This window comes from Mobula hypostoma, chromosome 18 (genome assembly GCF_963921235.1).
Source record: "Mobula hypostoma chromosome 18, sMobHyp1.1, whole genome shotgun sequence".
Lineage (NCBI taxonomy): Eukaryota > Metazoa > Chordata > Chondrichthyes > Myliobatiformes > Myliobatidae > Mobula > Mobula hypostoma.
The window spans coordinates 62,266,071-62,286,791 of NC_086114.1; the positions used below are offsets into that span (position 1 = coordinate 62,266,071).

The window sequence follows — 20,721 nt, forward strand, 5'->3', positions numbered from 1 at the left end:
ATGAACCCTGTTTAACTCCAGCCTAAACATAGGACAATTTATAATGACCAGTTAGCCAACTAACCCTGTGTGCCTTTGGACTGTGGGAGCACCTGGAGGAAACCCACATGGTCACGGGTGGAACGTACAAACTCCTTACAGAAGGTGCTGGAATTGAACTCTGAACTCCGATGCCCCAAGCTGTAATACCGTGACGCCTCCGTTGTGTTAAAACGTCTCCTGTTGCTCCCTACGCGACTCCCTTGACCATTCGTATCCCCCCATCCCTTGCAACTGATCTCCCTCCCGGCACTTATCCTTGTATACATGCCCTTACACTTCCTCCCTCACCACCATTCAGGGCCCCAGACAGTCCTTCCAGGTGAGGCAACACTTCAGCTGTGAGTCGGCTGGGGTGATATACTGCGTCCGGTGTTCCCGGTGCGGCCTTCTATATATTGGTGAGACCCGACGCAGGCTGGGAGACCGTTTCGCTGAACACCTACGCTCTGTCCACCAGAGAAAGCAGGATCTCCCATGTCACACTCAGGTTGGAGGAACAACACCTTATATTCTGTCTGGGTAGCCTCCAACCTGATGGCATGAACGTTGACTTCTCTAACTTCCGTTAATGGCCCTCCTCCCCTTCTTACCCCATCCCTTAATTATTTATGTATTTATTATTTTTTCCTTTTTTCCCCTCTCTCTTTTTTCTCTCTCTGTCCCTCCCACAGTAACTCTTGCCCTGCTCTTCATCTTCCTCTGGTGCTCCCCTCCCCCTTTCTTTCTCCTTAGGCCTCCCGTCCCATGATCCTCTCCCTTCTCCAGCCTTGTATCCCTTTTGCCTATCACCTGTCCAGTTCTTGGCTCCATCCCTCCCCCTCCTGTTTCCTCCTATCATTTTGGATCTCCCCCTTCCCCTCTCACTTTCAAATCTCTTACTATCTCTTCTTTCAGTTAGTCCTGACGAAGGGTCTTGGCCCGAAACGTTGACTGTACTTCTTCCTATAGATGCTGCCTGACCTGCTGCGTTCACCAGTATTTTGTGTGTGTTGCTTGAATTTCCAGCATCTGCAGATTTCCTCGTGTTCCTGTTCTGTGTGCCGTACTCCCTGCAATAATTGTCAGGATTCCTGAGTCTTCCTAATTCCCAACTAAATGGCTCCCATGGCAAGTATTGGACAACCGCCCCTCCCTGCAGCTATTCCCTTTTTTTCTCTGCACCCTTGGCCCGCCTACAAAGTAAAGCTGACTTGCCAACTTTCTAATTCTGACAAAGACTCTTAGTTTGAAATGTTGACTCTCTTTGTCTCAATGCAAGTGCTGTCTGACCTGATTGGTTCTGGCCTTGTCTGTTTGAGCACTGTATAATCTCCCTAGCTCTTCCTCACTTTAGTTCCTTTACATCTGACAGCCCTTTGACAGTGCAGTGCTCTCCCTCCTCCTGCAGGTCTGGAGTGGAGACTTCTGACATGTGTGGTCTCGCTGTAAAACTGCCACCATGTCACTCTTATGGTCTCTCTGCTCTCTGCCTTTTACCTTGTACCTGACTGATGGTATTGCTTTAACTTCAGGCATCACCAACTATGAAGAATATTCATTGATCCAAGACATTATTGAAGAGAAAAAAGACGAAGGGACTGGCACGCTGAAGAAAGACCGAACTTTGTTACGGGATGAAAAGAAGATGGAGAAGTTGAAAGCCAAGCTGCACACGGATGATGACTGTAGGTTCATGGGGGCAGTCAGTGCATTTCTTGTCATCGGACTTATTGGGGCTTAGGAAGTAAGCAACAATGATAAACTGATATATTTACTCAGAAGAAAGAGTACTCCAACCCAGATGTCCTTGTCAAAGGCTGAGGTTCACAGACTGGGTTCCACGTACCCCTTGCTTAATGGAATTGGTCATAAAAAAACATTGGAAGCTCTGGTTTAAAGCTATGTTGTTACAAGCAATACGTGCTTTCAGGATTTTGTGTCTTCTGCCCAATGGAGAGGGCAGAAGAGAGAATGTTGTTAGCCCCTCCTTCCATTCTGTAAATCCCAAGTTAGGGACGCTGTGGAAGAGTGGCGATAGCATGAGGATTACAGTTGTGGAGACTCTGAGGGTCCTCCTTGGAGCAGAGGAGGTCTGGTGAAGGATGGAGAAGTAGGGCAGGCTCTACCACACAGGAAGGATCGTGGCCAGAGGTCGTTGGTCAAGGAGCCTGAAACAGTGAGAGTGCTACGATGTGTGCAGGTGTTGATAGGCTCGATTCGCAGAGGCTGCTTTCTTTTTGGAGGTTCTAGAATCAGGTTTGTTCTCTGAGGACAAATGGTCAGCTATTCAGAGCTGAAATTAAAACAGATTTCTTCACGAAGGTTGTAAGTCTTCAGAACCATTTCACTCCAGGACTGATAGAATCCTAAATTCTTTCAGAATCAAGGGCTGTAGGCACAGAGCAGAAACAACAAGCTTAGCAATGATACAGAATGGCAGAGAAACTTCTGATTTATCTTTTAAGAGACTTTTGGATAGGTACATGGAGCTTAGAAAAATAGAGGGCTATGGGTAAGCCTAGTAATTTCTAAGGTCGGGTCATGTTCGGCCAAGCTTTGAGGGCCGAGGGGCCTATATTGTGCTGTAAGGTTTCTATGTTTCTATCTTCTGATCTTAAAGGCGGGTGGGGGTGTAAGATAGGAGACTAATTGGAACTCATTCAAAGGGTCGTACAATGTAATGGGTTGGCAGTGTGATTTTTGGGCGTCAGTGCAGAGTTAATTGTGAAGGTGCTGCTGTGGTGAGTGGTGTCAGTATTGTGGCTGGGATGAAGTATGTGGGTGGCTCATGATATCTCTGTCTCCGGCAGTGAACTGGTTGGACCACAGTCGGACGTTCCGGGAACAAGGTGTCGACGAAAACGAAACCCTGCTGCTGAGGCGCAAGTTCTTCTACTCCGATCAGAACGTGGACTCCCGAGACCCGGTGCAGCTTAACCTGCTTTACGTACAGGTAAAGGACGCCAGGCCAGAGCAAGTTGGTGGAAAGCCCGTTGAGGACGGTGTCTGAAGCTATCTGTGTTCACATGTTTACAGTTCCAGTGCAGCCCTCTGCCACACAGATGTGAACTGGTTTTCCAGCTTGTCATGCTGCAGTCATATTGCATTTTGGGCTGGATGCAGTTTCTAGCCCCAGGGCCTCAGTGAAGACCACAAATATCAGGGTTGTGGAAATGATCAACTGGATTTTCTCTCATTCCTCCAGGAGGGGTGGAATGAGAGCTGGGGCTCTGCCCAGGCCGAGCTCAAAGCTCAAGCCAGGGAGAACTGGACCTGGTCCACAGTCTGAATGCTGGTACCCCGAAGGGGAAGTGTGGGCAGCGATGGGTGCTGCTGATGCCGGAGGGTGACAGGAGCTCCGACGTTCCACATCAATAGCTGAAGGACTTTAGAGCGGACTGCTTGACAGCTATTGGCTGGAGCAGTTGGAGACTCTTCACTGCCCACCCACGTTGTGAGGCAGCTGCCAAAGATAATGAACTCACCACGGTGGTCCCCGTGAAAAGGAGATGGAATCGGTTGGTAATCTCTGACCTGTGGTGTGTTTCAGTGTCACCGTCGCAGTCCCCTCTCCCTGTCCCTCTGGAGCCCAGTTTCCCTTACCATGAAGTGAACTGGGATGAGTTTACACCCGTGGCTAACTGGACATGCCTTTTTTTTTTACAGGCACGGGATGATATTCTGAATGGCTCACACCCAGTTTCCTTTGAGAAAGCCTGTGAGTTTGGTGGCATTCAGGCTCACATCCAGTTTGGGGCCCACGTTGAGCACAAGCACAAGGCTGGATTTCTGGAGTACGTCTGCTGCAGTAATGATGTGTCTGGGGTGGGGACTGAGGGCAAGTCTATGATGGGCGACGGTTCTGTGTTGTCATTTAGGCCCATGCTGGTGAGCAGCCATCAGGGAGGCAGGGAGCGGCTGGTTAGTCGTAGGATGGAGAGTCGGATCATGTGCCACGGGGTGGGGGGTGTGATTGGGTGTGGTGGGGGTCTTTAAGTATGGGGCTTGGTTGTGGAGGGTGGAAACTTGGTATGTGACAGGAAGATAATAGAACACAGAACAGCACAGGCGCCATGGTAGTGTAGCAGTTTGCTGTTACAACTTGGGGCGTTCCGGAGTTTGGGGTTCAGTTGCTCTGTAAGGAGTGTCTGTGTGTCCTCCCTATGAAATGTCTGGGTTTGCCCCAGGTGCTCTGGTTACTCCCACAATCCAAAGACGTACCAGGTAGGCTTGGTCACTTTAACTTGTCCCGTGATTAGGTTCGGGTTCATCAGGGTTGTGGGGTTGCTGGGGCAACGTGGCTGGGAAGGCTGAAAGGGCCCACTCCGCACTGTAGCGCTAAATAAAATAAATAAGCACTGGCAGGCCATTCAGCCCACAATGCTGTGCCAACCTTGATGCCAGTTTATACAAAATGCCCTCCTGTGTGTCATCAATATCCCTCCATTCCCTTCGTGTTCATGCGTCTATCTTAAACTCCACCAAACTGCCTGCTTTCCACTACTACACCCATTACAGGCACCTCAAAAAACATGCACGTCTCTTTGTCTTGAAACTTCTCTCTAACCTGTAAAGCATATTCTCTGGTTTTTGACAGTTCTACACTGGGGAACAGATTCTGACTGTCTGTCCCAGTGGGCTCCAAAACTTTCTGGGTTACTACCCCCTTGGCTTCCAAACCACAGCACCTTTTCCTTTCCAGCCAGAAGATAAAAACTATAGGGAATTTTGATTTACAGTGCACAGTGAAAGAAAATGGGAACTGCAAATTCAAAGTAGTGACAAATAATTGCAAAAATTATTCAAATCTATTTTAAGCTACAAATATTATTATTTCTTGATTTAAATACATAAAAATCAATTTTCATTGACAATTTTGGAGCGTACCTTAGTAGTCCAACTATTCACTACTTCGTTGCTCGGTGAAATAGATGAGTTTGATGCAGTGTTTGCAGCTTCCCAGCATCAGGCTGAACGTCACTCAGAAAGGGTCTCAGAACCCCACGTTCTGTAATTTGCAGTCCGTTTTGTTGTTTTAAAAAAAGATTGGGCAACTGTTCTGAAACTGCATTCCACTGAATATGATGTTGCAAAGGCAATAACGAACATCTTGACCTTTTTCCATAGTGCAAGATAGTATTCAGAGAGTTCATTCTGCAACCAAGCTCTTCATGTGCTTTTTTGAAACTTGGCTTTAGCTCAAAGTCATTTTGTAGTGAGACCAGTTCTTCCTGCATGCTTCTTGTTAATTCCTCCTTACAAGTGTTCGGGAATGGATTTATTACCCAATCTGGAATTTGGATTGAGAGAAGATCTGACCATTTCATTTCTTAATTTCTTAAGTAATTAATTACTTTAATTCAGCCTGTAATCCGTCAGCTGCCCCCTTGCTACCAAGAGCCCCCCTCCACCACTCCTTTTATCTTTATCAACCCCTTAGAATCTCCCACCAGCCCTGGGGGTGGGAGGATTTCCCCTGCTTTGGGAAAAAAAGACTCTGTCCTATCCATGCCTCTGATAATTTTAAAATCCCCTCTCGTCGCTGGGGAGAATGCCCCAGGTTTGCCCAACCTTTCCTTATGGCTCATGCCCTCCAATCCATGTAGCATCCTGTATATCTCTTCTGCCCTCTTTCCACAGTCCTTCCTACATTGGGGTGACCTGAAAGGCACATAATGCTCTCAGTACTGCCTGTCTAATGTTTCGTATAGCTGCAGCATGACATCCTTACTGTTGTATTCAACACCTCTACCAATAAGATATTGACCTGGACCCCAAGTTCCTTCTGCACCTCAATGATTTAAGTGGTCCATCATTAATTAATACTCTCTTCTTTCATTTGATGTCCTGAAGTGCAGCACCCTCACTTGACTGGAAGAAAACTCCATCTGCCCTTATCTGTAACTGAGCCATGTCCTGCTGTATTCTCTGCTAGTTCTTTACACGGCTCATAAACCTGCCAATCTTAGTGTTATCTGCAGACTTGCTGATTCACTTATCTACATTTTCATCCAAATCTTTGCTATGTATCACAAACAACAGAGGTCCCTGTACGGATGTTTGCAGAACACCACCATCCAGGCGGAATGACAGCCTTCCATCAATATTCTCTGTCTTCTCTGGGCAAGTCGGTTCTGAATCCAGATTTGTAATTCAGCCTAGGTCTCTTGCATACATGAGGGACCTTATCAAATGCCTTACTGAACTGCTTTGCCCTCAATAAGCTCCCTTCTCACCACCTCAAAGACTGAATCAAGTTTATAAGGCATGACCTGCCCTGCATAAAGTCACGCTGACTGTCCCTAAGCAGACCACACCCAACCAAATGTGGATAAGTCTGCTCCGGTAGCTTCCCTACCACTGATACGAGGCTCACTGGCAAATAATTACCTGGATTATTCTCGAAGAAAGGCACAACATTTGCCACTCTCCAGTCCCCTGGGATCTAATCTGTTGCTAGTGAGGAAACAAAGGTCCTTGTCAAAGCTCCAACAATATCCTGGCATTTAAACTACCTTAATCCCAAAATCCACCCCCCCATCACAAAATGTCCGGGCACAGTAGCATGTCCCACTTTGTTTTCAGTATCCTCAAAATCCTCTTTCATGGTAAATATCGACACAAAGTGCTCCCATAGTATCTCAGCTGCTTGCTCTGATGTCAAGCACAGACTGCACAGAAGGATTCTCATCCCATCTGAGCCTTTTGTATTGAGGATGTTCCAACAAATACTGGGAAACGGAAGTCCCCTCAGTATGCCAATTCTTTAGTTTCTGCATCCTTCTATAATCTGTCTCCTATATCTGCTACTGCACCTCTCTGTGGGGGCCTGCTGTATAATCCCAATAAGTTTCTTATTTCGGAGCTCTACCCAAATTGCCTCAGTGAATGGGCCCTCCAGTGTGTACTCTTTCAGTCTCCCCTCTACCACTTTAAACCATTACATCGAAAGCAACAAAACTTAGGAGCATTGATATGCCAGACCTGGCCGTCATGCAGCCAGGTCTCTGCAAGTTTAGAAACATAGAAAACCTACAGCACAATACAGGCCCTTCGGCCCACAATGCCGTGCCGAACATGTCCTTATTTTAGAAATTACCTAGGGTTACCCATAGCCCTCTATTTTTCTAAACTCCATGTACCTATCCAGGAGTCTCTTAAAACACCCTATCGTATCCGCCTCCACCACCATCGCCGGCAGCCCCTTCCGTGCACTCACCACTCTCTGTAAAAACAAAAACTTGCCCCTCTCCTTTGTACCTACTTCCAAATATCTTAAAACTGTGTCCTCTCGTGCTAGCCATTTCAGACCTGTGAAAAAGTCTCTGACTACCTGCATGATCAATGCCTCTCATCATCTTATACATTTCTCATCCTCCGCCACTCCAAGGAGAAAAGGCCGAGTTCACTCAACCTATTCTCATAGGGTATTCTCCCCAATCCAGGCAACATCCTGATAAATCTCCTCTGCACCCTCTCCATGGCTTCCACAACCTTCCTATAGTGAGGGGACCAGAACTGAGCACAGTACTCTAAGTGGGGTCTGACCAGGGTCCTATATAGCTGTAACATTACCTCTCTGCTCTTAAACTCAATCCCACGGCTGATGAAGGCCAATGCACTGTATGCCTTCTGAACCACACAGTCAACCTGCGTAGCAGCTTTGAGTGTCCTATGGACTTGGACCCCAAGATCCCTTTAATCCTTCATACTGCCAAGAGTCTTACCATTAATACTATATTCTGCCATCATATTTGACCTACTAAAATGAACCACCTCACACTTATCTGGGTTGAACTCCATCTGCCACTTCTCAGCCCAGTTTTGCATCCTATCAATGTCCCATTGTAACTTCTGACAGCCCTTCACACTATCCATAACACCCCCAACCTTTGTGTCATCAGCAAATTTACTAACCCATTCCTCCACTTCCTCATCCAGGTCATTTATAAAAATCACAAAGAGTAAGAGGTCCCAGAACAGATCCCTGAGGCACACCACTGGTCACCGGCCTCCATGCAGAATACAAGTTGGAAGGTGCTGGTTTGGGCTGCAGAATGGGCTGATCTGGTGAAGTGGGTTTCAGGATCAGAGGCAAAGTACATGTGTGCACATAAGCAGCATCCATCCAAAAAAACTAAATATAAAATGTACATGACTTTATAACAAAATAACACTATTTGAATAAAATATGTACACTTTAGCAGAAAGTGATCAAAGTGGCCATAGTGTTGTTATACTGAAGTAGTGATTGAAGTTGTGCAGGTCGGTTCACGAACCGAATGGTTGAAGGGATATAGCTGTTCTTGAACCTGGTGGTGGACATTGGCTTTTTGAGGCATTGCTTCCTGTAGGTGTTGCCAATGTGCCCATGATGTATTGAGCAAAATTCACTACACTCAGCAGCTTCTTGTGTACTTGTTCATTTGAATTGCTGTACCAGACCATGATGGGGGCTTGGGTTTGGTTGCTGGGCTGGAAATGGGTGGGAGGGCTGTGGGGGTGAGTGTGGATTCAGGAGTATCATAGTTGTGAGCTTGGCAGGGGAAGGGCTTGTGGGTGTGATGGGAACTGCTGAAATGGACTGGTACTGGCTGCTGACTCTAACACATCCACTCACTGTCTTCCAGTCTGAAGGAGTTTCTGCCCAAGGAATACATCAAGCAGAGAAATGCAGAGAAAAAGATATTTCAGGTATAGAAGCTGCTTCATATTCACTGAAAATAAGTTTTCAGGAAGTATTTGGTCTGATCTGTTCCAGCCTGCTGGTCACAAAGTGGAGCTGAGTCTTGGACAGCAGTCACCTCCCCGGCCACTGTGTCTGTCCTGTACCCGCCGGCATGCCCTGCTGTCTGTTCTCCACCTTGCAGCATCTACGGCTGTGGGCTGATTGGAATATCTGCAGTCATACAGAGTCCTGATAGTCTTTCCTTGTGCTGCTTGCTGATCGTATTAGCTGCCAGTCCACCACGGCCTAGAGACGTGGTCCCTTTATTCAGTCCAAGACCACTTCTGGCTGCGATCTCCCCACTGAGGCCTGATACTGCCTTTTTTTTTGCTCAGTTCCTCTGTCTTGGATGCATTGGTTCCACTCCCAAGGATTTGTGGTGTCCTTCCTTTTTCAGAAAAGGGGATATTCCCCCCGCCCCCACTGTTTATGATGGAACCAACTGCATCTCCTCTATTTCCCACACTTCTTCCCTTACCAACCCCCCCCCCAACTATTTCCCCAGAGAGAACGGAGATAGGGTTCCCTTGGTCCTCATCTTTCACCCATTCAGTCAAGTGATTCCACTGGAAGCCCCACCTTCCCTTCTTACTACTTTCTGAGGGAATCATTCTCTGTGACTGCCTGCTCCACTCCTCCCTCCTCTATTGATCTCCCTCCATCGCCAGACTCTTACCCGTGTAACCATATGAGATACAACACCTGGCTCTCCACCTCCCCCACCACCATCCAGAGCTCTAAATGGCCCTTCACATGCCAGCCTCCTGGTGTAAACTATTGCTTTTACTGCTGCCGATGTGGCCTCCTCTACATCGGTGAGACTGGATGCAGACTGGGTATCTGGGTATAGAGCACCTTTGCTGTGTCTGCTGTGGCCATCTGGAGCTCCCAGTTGCCAGACGTTTCAACTCCCCTCCCCATCCCCACAATGGATTTTGCTTTATGAATTGAACGGGTTGCCATCAGTGCTCGGGCATTCAGCTTCAAGAGTTGTAAGGCTGAGAAGTGGAGCACCCCACTGTGGAATATGTGAGACGGGTGGGCCATGCGTCAGAAAGGTGAGAGAACCTGAAAAGAGAATGCTGACCTTATTGTTGTGTGACGTGATCAAAAGAGAATGGCCTCTCAGCTCCTGTTTCTATTCCACACAGTTCTCTGCCACTCCTTATTCTACATTTTCTGTGTTGTGCTTCTCCACTTTGCGTGAGGGTTTGGAGCTCCCTCTATGTGGTTTAGAGTTCCACAGCTTCACTACTTTAGGTAGAGATGTTTCTTCCAAGATCCCTACCTGGTGTCTGTTGTACGTTGAGGGCCCCCATTTCTGTTCTTCTGAGCACTCTGATCCCATTCCGCATATTTCCCACAGCCGTTCGGATCTCTGCCACCCCCTGGGCTGTGCCATTCCCGGGCACAGTGGCATATGTTGTGAAGTTTATTGCTTTGTGCCAGCAGGACATTGCAAAACATAAAAACAATTACAATAAAGTTCAAAGTAAATTTATTATCAAAGTACGTTGATGTCATTATATAGAAGCCTGAGATTCATTTTCTTGTGGGCATACTCAATAAATCTAATAACTATAATAGAATCAATGAAAGTCTGCACCCAACGGGGCAGAGACAGCCAGAGTGCCAAAGACAAAAAACTGCAAATACAAAAGAAAGAAAAAAGAATAAACAAGCAAGCAATAAATATCACAAACATAAGATGAAGGGTCCTTGAAAGCGAGTCCGCAGGTTGTGGGAACAGTTCAGTGATGGGGCAAGTGAAGTTCTCCCCTCTGATTTAAAAGCCTGATGGTTGAGGGGCAGTAATTGTTACTGAACCTGGTGGTGTGATCCCTGAGGCCCCTCTACCTTCTTCCTGATAGCAGCAGTCAGTAGAGAGCATATCCTGAGTGGCGAGGGTCCCAGACGATGGATACTGCTTTCCTGTGACAGCGTTCCATGTAGATGGAGCACTCAAGGCTGCTCTGTCCGCCAGAGAAAGCAGGATCTCCCAGTGGCCACACATTTTAATTCCACTTCCCATTCCCATTCTGATATGTCTATCCACGGCCTCCTGTACTGTAAAGATGAAGCTACACTCAGGTTGGAGGAACAACACCTTATATTCCGTCTGGGTAACCTCCAACCTGATGGCATGAACATCGACTTCTCTAACTTCCGCTAATGCCCCACCTCCCCCCGTACCCCATCCGTTATTTATTTATATACACCCATTCTTTCTCTGTCTCTCCTTTTTCTCCCTCTGTCCCTCTGACTATACCCCTTCCTCTGGGTTCCCCCCCCCTTCTTTCTCCCCGGGCCTCCTGTCCCATGATCCTCTCATATCCCTTTTGCCAATCACCTGTCCAGCTCTTGGCTCCATCCCTCCCCCTCCTGTCTTCTCCTATCATTTTGGATCTCCCCCTCCCCCTCCCACTTTCAAATCTCTTACTAACTCTTCCTTCAGTTAGTCCTGACGAAGGGTCTCGGCCTGAAACATCGACTGTACCTCTTCCTAGAGATGCTACCTGGCCTGCTGCGTTCACCAGCAACTTTGATGTGTGTTACTCAAGGTGGAGTTGGCTTTACCCATGAGATACAATAAGAAATAAATAGATAGTGAAAAAGAGGAATAGTGAGGTGGTGTTCCAGGGTTCATGGACTGAGTAGAAATCTGACAGCCGAGGGGAAGAATTGGGGAGAACACGAACTCTACTGAAGCAGTGCAGGAGATGAGGATTGGACCCACGCCACTGGAGTTGTGAAACAAGTACACTTGCTGGAGCACTACTGTTCCAGCCTCTCTCCCATCATGTTCTGCCTTTCTACGTGTTGTCTTAGATGAGCCGAAGAGAGACATGAGTGGAAAGCAATATGCAGCAGACTGCTGAAGAGGGGCCACGGATTTACATCTGTTCATAAACAGCTGGTCTTTGTTGGTTCGTTCAGTGAACAAGGAGATTAAATTTTATAATTTTGCTTCTCAGGAACACAAAAACTGCGGGGAAATGACTGAAATCGAAGCGAAAGTGAAATACGTTAAGCTGGCCCGCTCACTACGAACCTACGGGGTGTCGTTCTTTCTGGTGAAGGTAGGAATTTCTCCTGTTTACATGTATTTACACGGCTTTCAGTCACTGCAGGTTGGAAACATGGCTGCAGATAGCCTCACCTCCTCCTTCTACATCAACCGTCCAGAGGAGAGGCTCCTCATAGTGCCAGAGGATCTGTCCTGATCTGGAACCCACAACATCTGGACGTGCAGGCTTTGCACCTCTCGCTGGTTCGTCCTCAGTCGCCAAGCTCCTTCCACACACTGCACTGGGATTGGTTTGAAAACACTGGGACCTTTCACAGAGCTGAGAGACTCGGGATCATCTTGGCTTCCTGAAATTCAATCTAGCTTTGTTGCTGGCCCTTAGGGTTCTCTTCCATATGAACTCCAGGAGTACGTGGCATCCTCACAGTAGCTAAATGAATATAGTACATAGATTAAGGAGGGAAATATTATGGCAGTTGATCAGTTCCAAACACTGAAAATGTAGAGCAACACACAAAATGCTGGAGGAACTCAATGTGCATGTTCAATGTATGGATGGTATTGTGTATTTAATATTTCATTAATATTTGTGTAATCTTGTGAAAATATTGTTTGACTAAGCATTCTTTGTTTGTTTACACAATTCATTGTAGGTTATATGTAAAAGTATGTGAATGGTATAGGGACAGAGGGTCCAGTGAGATGGAGGAACTGAGTGAAATACATGTTAGTAGGGAAGTGGTGCTAGGTAAATTGAAGGGATTGAAGGCAGATAAATCCCCAGGGCCCGATGGTCTGCATCCTAGAGTGCTTAAGGAAGTAGCCCAAGAAATAGTGGATGCATTAGTGATAATTTTTCAAAACTCGTTAGATTCTGGACTAGTTCCTGAGGATTGGAGGGTGGCTAATGTAACCCCACTTTTTAAAAAAGGAGGGAGAGAGAAACCGGGGAATTATAGACCGGTTAGCCTAACGTCGGTGGTGGGGAAACTGCTGGAGTCAGTTATCAAGGATGTGATAACAGCACATTTGGAAAGCGGTGAAATGATCGGACAAAGTCAGCATGGATTTGTGAAAGGAAAATCATGTCTGACGAATCTCATAGAATTTTTTGAGGATGTAACTAGTAGAGTGGATAGGGGAGAACCAGTGGATGTGGTATATTTGGATTTTCAAAAGGCTTTTGACAAGGTCCCACACAGGAGATTAGTGTGCAAACTTAAAGCACACGGTATTGGGGGTAAGGTATTGGTGTGGGTGGAGAATTGGTTAGCAGACAGGAAGCAAAGAGTGGGAATAAACGGGACCTTTTCAGAATGGCAGGCGGTGACTAGTGGGGTACCACAAGGCTCAGTGCTGGGACCCCAGTTGTTTACAATATATATTAATGACTTGGATGAGGGAATTAAATGCAGCATCTCCAAGTTTGTGGATGACACGAAGCTGGGTGGCAGTGTTAGCAGTGAGGAGGATGCTAAGAGGATGCAGGGTGACTTGGATAGGTTGGGTGAGTGGGCAAACTCATGGCAGATGCAATTTAATGTGGATAAATGTGAAGTTATCCACTTTGGTGGCAAAAATAGGAAAACAGATTATTATCTGAATGGTGGCCGATTAGGAAAAGGGGAGGTGCAACGAGACCTGGGTGTCATTATACACCAGTCATTGAAAGTGGGCATGCAGGTACAGCAGGCGGTGAAAAAGGCGAATGGTATGCTGGCATTTATAGCAAGAGGATTCGAGTACAGGAGCAGGGAGGTACTACTGCAGTTGTACAAGGCCTTGGTGAGACCACACCTGGAGTATTGTGTGCAGTTTTGGTCCCCTAATCTGAGGAAAGACATCTTTGCCATAGAGGGAGTACAAAGAAGGTTCACCAGATTGATTCCTGGGATGGCAGGACTTTCATATGAAGAAAGACTGGATGAACTGGGCTTGTACTCGTTGGAATTTAGAAGATTGAGGGGGGATCTGATTGAAACATATAAAATCCTAAAGGGATTGGACAGGCTAGATGCAGGAAGATTGTTCCCGACGTTGGGGAAGTCCAGAACGAGGGGTCACAGTTTGAGGATAGAGGGGAAGCCTTTTAGGACCGAGATTAGGAAAAACTTCTTCACACAGAGAGTGGTGAATCTGTGGAATTCTCTGCCACAGCAAACTGTTGAGGCCAGTTCATTGGCTATGTTTAAGAGGGAGTTAGATATGGCCCTTGTGGCTACAGGGGTCAGGGGGTATGGAGGGAAGGCTGGGGCGGGGTTCTGAGTTGGATGATCAGCCATGATCATAATAAATGGCGGTGCAGGCTCGAAGGGCCGAATGGCCTACTCCTGTACCTATTTTCTATGTTTCTATGTATACGATATTATGCCACCTTGTCATATGTATGCACTTCACTTAAGAGATGTGTATACACACATCTCCCGGCTCCCATAGCTTTCTTCTGATTTGTTTCTGGAGTTTCAAAACATAACAAATGCTTGTCAAGAACTTGATAAGAAGCTCAGAGACCTCAGCCTTCATCTTGCCTTGTGCAGCTAGATCCGGGTCTTCCTGTCAGATCACCGGCAGGTGGTAAGAGTGGGCTCCCTCAACTCTGCCCCTCTGACTCTCATCACAGGAGCACCACAGGGCTGTGTTCTAAGGCCCCTCCTTTACTCTCTGTACAGCGAAGACTGTGTCATCACCCACAGCTCCAATCTGCTAATTAAATTTGCTGACGATAATACATTGATTGGCCTTATCTCAAATAATGAGGCAGCCTACAGAGAGGAAGTCATCACCCTGACACAGTGGTGTCAAGAAAACAACCTCTCCCTCAACGTCGCAAAAACAAAGGAGCTGGTTGTGGACTACAAGAGGAATGGAGACAGGCTCGCCCCTATTGACATCAGTGGATCTGGGGTTAAGAGGGTGAACAGCTTTAAGTTCCTCAGCATCCACATCACTGAGGATCTCACGTGGTCTGTACATACTGGCTGTGTGGTGTAAAAAAGCACAACAGCACCTCTTTCACCTCAGACGGTTGAAGAGTTTGGCATGAACAAATCCCAAGGACTTTCTACAGGGCACAACTGAGAGCATCCTGACTGGCTGCATCACTGCCTGGTATGAGAACTGTAATTCCCTCAATTGCAGGACTCTGCAGAGCGTGGTGCAGACAGCCCAGCGCATCTGTAGATGTGAACGTCCCACTAATCGGGACATTTACAGAGACAGATGCGTAAAAAGGGCCCGAAGGATCATTGGGGACCCGAGGCACCCCAACCACAAACTGTTCCAGCTTCTTCCACCAGGCCATCAGACACCATTTATGCTGATATATGTAATTGTATCAATTTCTATGCTATATTGACTGTCCTGTTGTGCATACTATTTATGACAAATTACTATGTAAAGATTTTTACTCCTCATGTATGTGAAGGATGTAAGAAATAAAGTCAATTCAATTCAAATTTGCAGTGTGCTTAATTGACCAGTTTTCACAAGTACCCATGTTTTGTTCTTCAGGAGAAGATGAAGGGGAAAAACAAATTGGTGCCTCGACTACTGGGTGTCACCAAAGATTCAGTGATGCGAGTGGATGAAAAGACCAAGGAAGTGATGCAGGAGTGGCCTCTGACTACTGTCAAGCGTTGGGCTGCTTCTCCAAAGAGCTTTACTCTGGTAGGGCATTGCCTGTTAACAGGTAGTCGCTCCGGTTTTGAGAGTCAAGTTTTAAGGTGTCATTTCTAGTACACAACTGTTAAGGTGGAGGAAATTATTGTTACTCCTGGATCTACTGCAGCATATAAAAACAGACTAAGATAAAGAACATAATAATTAGAAAAACATAGTAAATGTAATACATAAGATAGCTTGTATACATGAATTGATTGTATGTACATAAGGTGATACTAGGTACAGGAATGTCTATACACAAGGTGACTAAAAGAGAATAAAGTAATGGTGGTGGGGTGGGTTGGTAGGGTGTGTTAGTGGGCTGGAGGTGTTGATCAGCCTTGCTGTTTGGGGAAGGTAACTTTTTTGAGTCTGGTGGTCCTAGTGTGTATCTGACATAACCTCCTCCCTGATGGGGGTGGGACAAACAGTCCATGAGCAGGGTGGATGGGATCCTTCAAGATTTTGCTGGCCTTTTCCTGGCACCTTTCTGTATATACTCTATGTCCTTGATGGCAGGTAGACTGGTGCCGGTGATGCGTAGGGCAGCTCTGACTACCTGTTGTAAGGTCTTCCTGTCTGGTGTAGTGCAGTGATGCAGCCGTCTTTGACTTGTTCAGACGTTGCTGAGGAGCGGCTGGGCACTGACCCAGCACAGTGTGAGGGGCACTGGCCAGTTGCAGTGGTTTGGAGTGTGGCCAGCGTTTGGTGCCTTCCCTTTCCTCTGAGCTGCCTTTGCTGCTGTTGGGGTTTTACTGCCATACCTGTGTCCCCTGGGGTTCTTCAAAAGACGCTTTATCCTGTTAAAAGTCCGTAGTCTGCCCGTCCATATTAGTGATGCGCTGCTCCCATTCCTCCAATGTCTGAGCCTCCCATTGAGCTGAGGCTGGTGCAGAGCTGAACATCAGCAAAACAGCTCAGCCAAGGTGGCAAATGAGACTGCAGATGCAGGAATCTGGAGCAATAAAAAATAACAACAACAAACTGCAAGAGGAACCAGTGGAACACTCACAACACGCTGGAGGAACTCAGCAGGTCGGGCAGCATCCATGGAAACGATCAGTCAACGTTTCGGGCCGGAACCCTTCGTCAGGACCGATCTTTTCCACGGATGCTGCCCGACCTGCTGAGTTCCTCCAGCATGTTGTGAGTGTTGCTTTGACCTCAGCACCTGCAGAGTATTTTGTGTAGAGGAACCAGTGGATCAGGCAGCATCTGTGGAGGGAAAAAATGGCCAACATTTCAGGTCTGGACCCTACTTTGTTACTGAAAGTGAAAAAGGGAGATGGCCAGAATAAAAAAGTGAGAGAGAGGGGTGAGACAGGGCTGGTAGGTAATAGTTCACCTACAGCATCGCTCCACCTGCATTTCTTTGCCCTTCCTATCCTCCTTCCTCTGTGGTTCCATCTCTCACCTCTGGCACCTAACTCATCCCTCTCTCACCCTCATATGTACTGGCGATCATTCCTCAACACTCTCAGTCCTGGTACGGGTCTCAAACCCAAGTGTCTCTTTCTCCAGTTGCTGCCCAATCCACTCAGTTCCTTCAACAGTTTGTTTTTCCAGCTGCCACTGTACTACGGGTTGGGTACCAAGTGAGCACATGATCTACACGGTTCAGCACAACTGCCTTTTGAAGAAAGGCAACGGATTTTGGTCAAGTTTTCCTGATGCGTTTGGTCTCAGAGGTAGTGTGAGATGGTGGGGGTAGAGAGAAGTTTAATCATGTCTTCGCACTCTTGGGGGTTTACTGCTCACGCCCAGACTGAACGCCTGGAGAGCAGAAGGCTGATGTGGTCTCCACCATTTAACATTGGTGAGGCCCTCACCAGCCCCAACCTATGTAGTTGTGGGAAGATTAAAGAGGTAGTGTCACACTGTCCAGATGCTGATGTACGTGACACTGGATGTTAAGAGTTCACTCTGCTCTCTGTTCAACTGTAGGATTTTGGAGAGTACCAGGAAAGTTACTACTCTGTTCAGACAACTGAGGGAGAGCAAATCTCACAGCTGATTGCTGGATATATCGACATCATCCTGAAGAAGGTGAGTGAACTCAACCACGAAAAAGCCAGACCTATGGAAACTATAGCTCTGAGAAATTTAAGCCTGATCCTTAAGCCCTCTCATCGAGTGCTCCCTTATCCGAGCCAAACCGTCGACACCATAGCCTGGAGATCACCGTAAATCCCATCCCTCTGTCCTGGGAGCTCCTCACTCACAGCCCACCTCCCCCATTCTACCGGGGTCCATTTCTTCATGCAGACAGAGTTAGAAATCATAGCCTTGCTTTCCAACCCTTTCTGTATGGGGAGATGTTAGTAAGTTAATCAAGTGGACAGTGAATTAAACTAATTGGTCGTCAGTAATGAGGCTGATGTTGTTGAAACCCTCCCTTCCTTTTTAAAATGTCAGTACAACATTAGCAACCCTGGAATCCTCCAACAGGATAGGTAGAAAAGATTGAGATTTTGATCTCAGAGTTTCTGCAGTTTTGTCAGTTACTTAGTTTAACAGCCTGAGATGCATTTCTCCTGTTAATTTATGTGCTGTCAGTGATGATAAACCCCTGATTATAATTTATACTTTATTGTCGCCAAATAATTGATACTAGCACGTACAATCATCACAGTGATATTTGATTCTGCGCTTCACACTCCCTGGATTACAAATCGATAATAAATATTAAAAATTTAAATTATAAATCATAAATAGAAAATAGAAAAAATGGAAAGTAAGATAGTGCAAAAAAACCGAGAGGCAGGTCCGGATATTTGGAGGGTATGTCCCAGATCCGGGTCAGGATCCGTTCAGCAGTCTTTATCACAGATGGAAAGAAGCTGTTCCCAAATCTGGCCGTACGAGTCTTCAAGCTCCTGAGTCTTCTCCCGGAGGGAAGAGGGACGAAAAGTGTGTTGGCTGGGTGGATTGTGTCCTTGATTATCCTGGCAGCACTGCTCCGACAGCGTGCGGTGTAAAGTGAGTCCACGGACGGAAGATTGGTTTGTGTGATGTGCTGCACCGTGTTCACGATCTTCTGTAGCTTCTTTCGGTCTTGGACAGGAAAACTTCCATACCAGGTTGTGATGCACCCTAGAAGAATGCTTTCTACGGTGCATCTATAAAAATTAGTGAGGGTTTTAGGGGACAGGCCAAATTTCTTTAGTTTTCTCAGGAAGTAAAGGCACTGGTGGGCCTTCTTGGCAGTGGACTCTGCTTGGTTGGACCAAGTCAGGTCATTTGTGATATTGACCCCAAGGAACTTAAAGCTTTTGACCTGTTCCACTTTCATACCACTGATGTAAATTGGGTCGTGCAGTCCGCTACTCCTTCTGAAGTCAGCAACCAATTCCTTCGTCTTGCTGACATTGAGGGATAGGTTACTGTCTTTGCACCATGCCACCAGGTTCTTAATTTCCTCTCTGTACTCAAACTCATCATTACCCAAGATACGGCCTACAATTGTGTCATCAGCAAACTTCTGGTATTTCCCAGTTACCGGATTATTCCCATCCAAAGTTTCACACTCATGTCCCTTCATCACAAAGTTTACTTTATTTCCCTCTTCAGGGATGACAATCACAAACTGTTCACCAAGAATCTTTTCCCACGTCCTTTGCTTCCACACGGTTTATCTTTCTGGTTCCCAATGGGTTCTTGTCCTTATTCCTTACGTACATTGTGTTTTTTGTGTTTTACTGGCAAGAATTTTTCTTACATTCTCTTTGCCAAAGTTTCTTTTGTCTTTATGTCTGATACAACCTTCCTTCTCGCTTCATGCTATCCTCTGTGTTTTGTCATCTGGGTTTTCATGATTCAATAGTCCCACTCTTTGTCTTGTAGGAACATATTCACTCAAAGCCCCCATGTTGCTCCGACACAGTTACCTTTGTGTAACTGATTACAGTCGACTGCTCAGACCTTCCCAATCTGGTAAAATGACCTCACCCCAGTTTAGAATTTTTACTTCTAAAGTATTGTTTTCCTTTTCCAGAACAGTGTGAAGACTGTCCCAATGACCTTTCCGCCTGAAAAGGTTCTCCTGAATATACTCCAGGAATTCTGTGCTCTGTACCTAATGAACTGACTGGTGTTAACGGGGATACAAGGTTATTTTCCCTAGCATTAAAAATCATGGCCACTGTGATTTAGAGAGCCGATCTTCATCACTTCAGGAGGACCCTGACGATGAGCTTCCCTGAGACCCTCTGTCGTAACCAGAGATTATGTCAAATATCATGTCACTCATCATCTTTCTAGCAGTGATCACAGTCATGGCAGGTGATGGGTGATCAGGTTTTGCATTTGTAACTGAATCTCCTCACTGCCTAGTTTAAACACTTCCCTGGGGACCCGTTATGTTTCTTTGCTGGGGTATAGGCTTTTTGTTTTCTCATTGATCAGGGTTGAGTAGGTTGCTGGACTTGAGAGCGATCATATCGACAATCATCACAAATAAGGATATCTTCAAAGTTCCACTGTGATGAGTTTAGCTCTTTTCTTGGTTTTTGTCATCACACTTTTGAGCCAATGAGAAAACCAGTGCCACCTGATTCTGAGGGATCACAGCTGTGATGTCTTTAATAGCCTGGCTGGTGTCACGCAGTGCCGAGTATCTTGGGACGATTTCTCCATCACTGAGTCCATATCGATGTCCTCACGAGCAAGTGTGGCAATCACCCAGAAATGGATGCAAGTGTTCTGACTCTGTAATTGTCCTTCGTTCCCAGCCTTACAAAGCTGGATGTAAGGAGGTGCTAGATGGTACATACATATCACATATTTCACATAATAAAACCCTCTACTGCTTTGGTTCAGGCCAAAGATCTGGTTAGAAGTGAACAGGATTTGAAAGAAGATTGGCACCAGAGATTGTATACATTGTTACCCAAGTCTAGTTACATTGGCTGGAGTCATTTATGAGCAGTGCAGTCTCCTGCTGGTCTCACAGCTCAAGCCTGGTGATCAAACTAGAAAGTAGAACCAAACGCAGTTTCAAAGGTATAGGTTGCATTGACAATCCACCCGCTGAAAGTCTGGGCCCTGTGTGTTGGTTGTCCTTTGCTTCCGGCAATGACATTTGTGGACAAGAACCTGTGCGGGAGGAGTTTTACAGTGAAAGAGTCGTTGCACTGGGGCAGTTCCACTCTCAGCCTCAAAAATCTTGATCCAATGGTATGAAAACTTGTCGTGACTGGAGACTTGGTCAGCTGCATTGGGTAGCCATGACACCTTCTGTGGCTTGTCACGCCCTTCGCTCTCCACAAGGCTTTGCAGCACTGCC

At 46.5% G+C, this 20,721-nt stretch overlaps 1 protein-coding gene across 5 annotated transcripts in view; it reads left to right on the top strand.

Moving 5' to 3' along the window:
- The window catches only part of tln2b (talin 2b), a 323,891-nt gene that overhangs the window by 128,771 nt on the left and 174,399 nt on the right, over nucleotides 1–20,721 (top strand). For all 5 annotated transcript variants that reach the window (XM_063070979.1, XM_063070978.1, XM_063070977.1 and 2 more), the window contains 7 exons: nucleotides 1,554–1,706; nucleotides 2,832–2,974; nucleotides 3,688–3,815; nucleotides 8,652–8,715; nucleotides 11,725–11,829; nucleotides 15,288–15,443; nucleotides 17,382–17,483. In XM_063070979.1, the coding sequence (XP_062927049.1) occupies nucleotides 1,554–1,706; nucleotides 2,832–2,974; nucleotides 3,688–3,815; nucleotides 8,652–8,715; nucleotides 11,725–11,829; nucleotides 15,288–15,443; nucleotides 17,382–17,483 (851 nt within the window). The remainder of the gene's footprint in view (nucleotides 1–1,553; nucleotides 1,707–2,831; nucleotides 2,975–3,687; nucleotides 3,816–8,651; nucleotides 8,716–11,724; nucleotides 11,830–15,287; nucleotides 15,444–17,381; nucleotides 17,484–20,721) is intronic.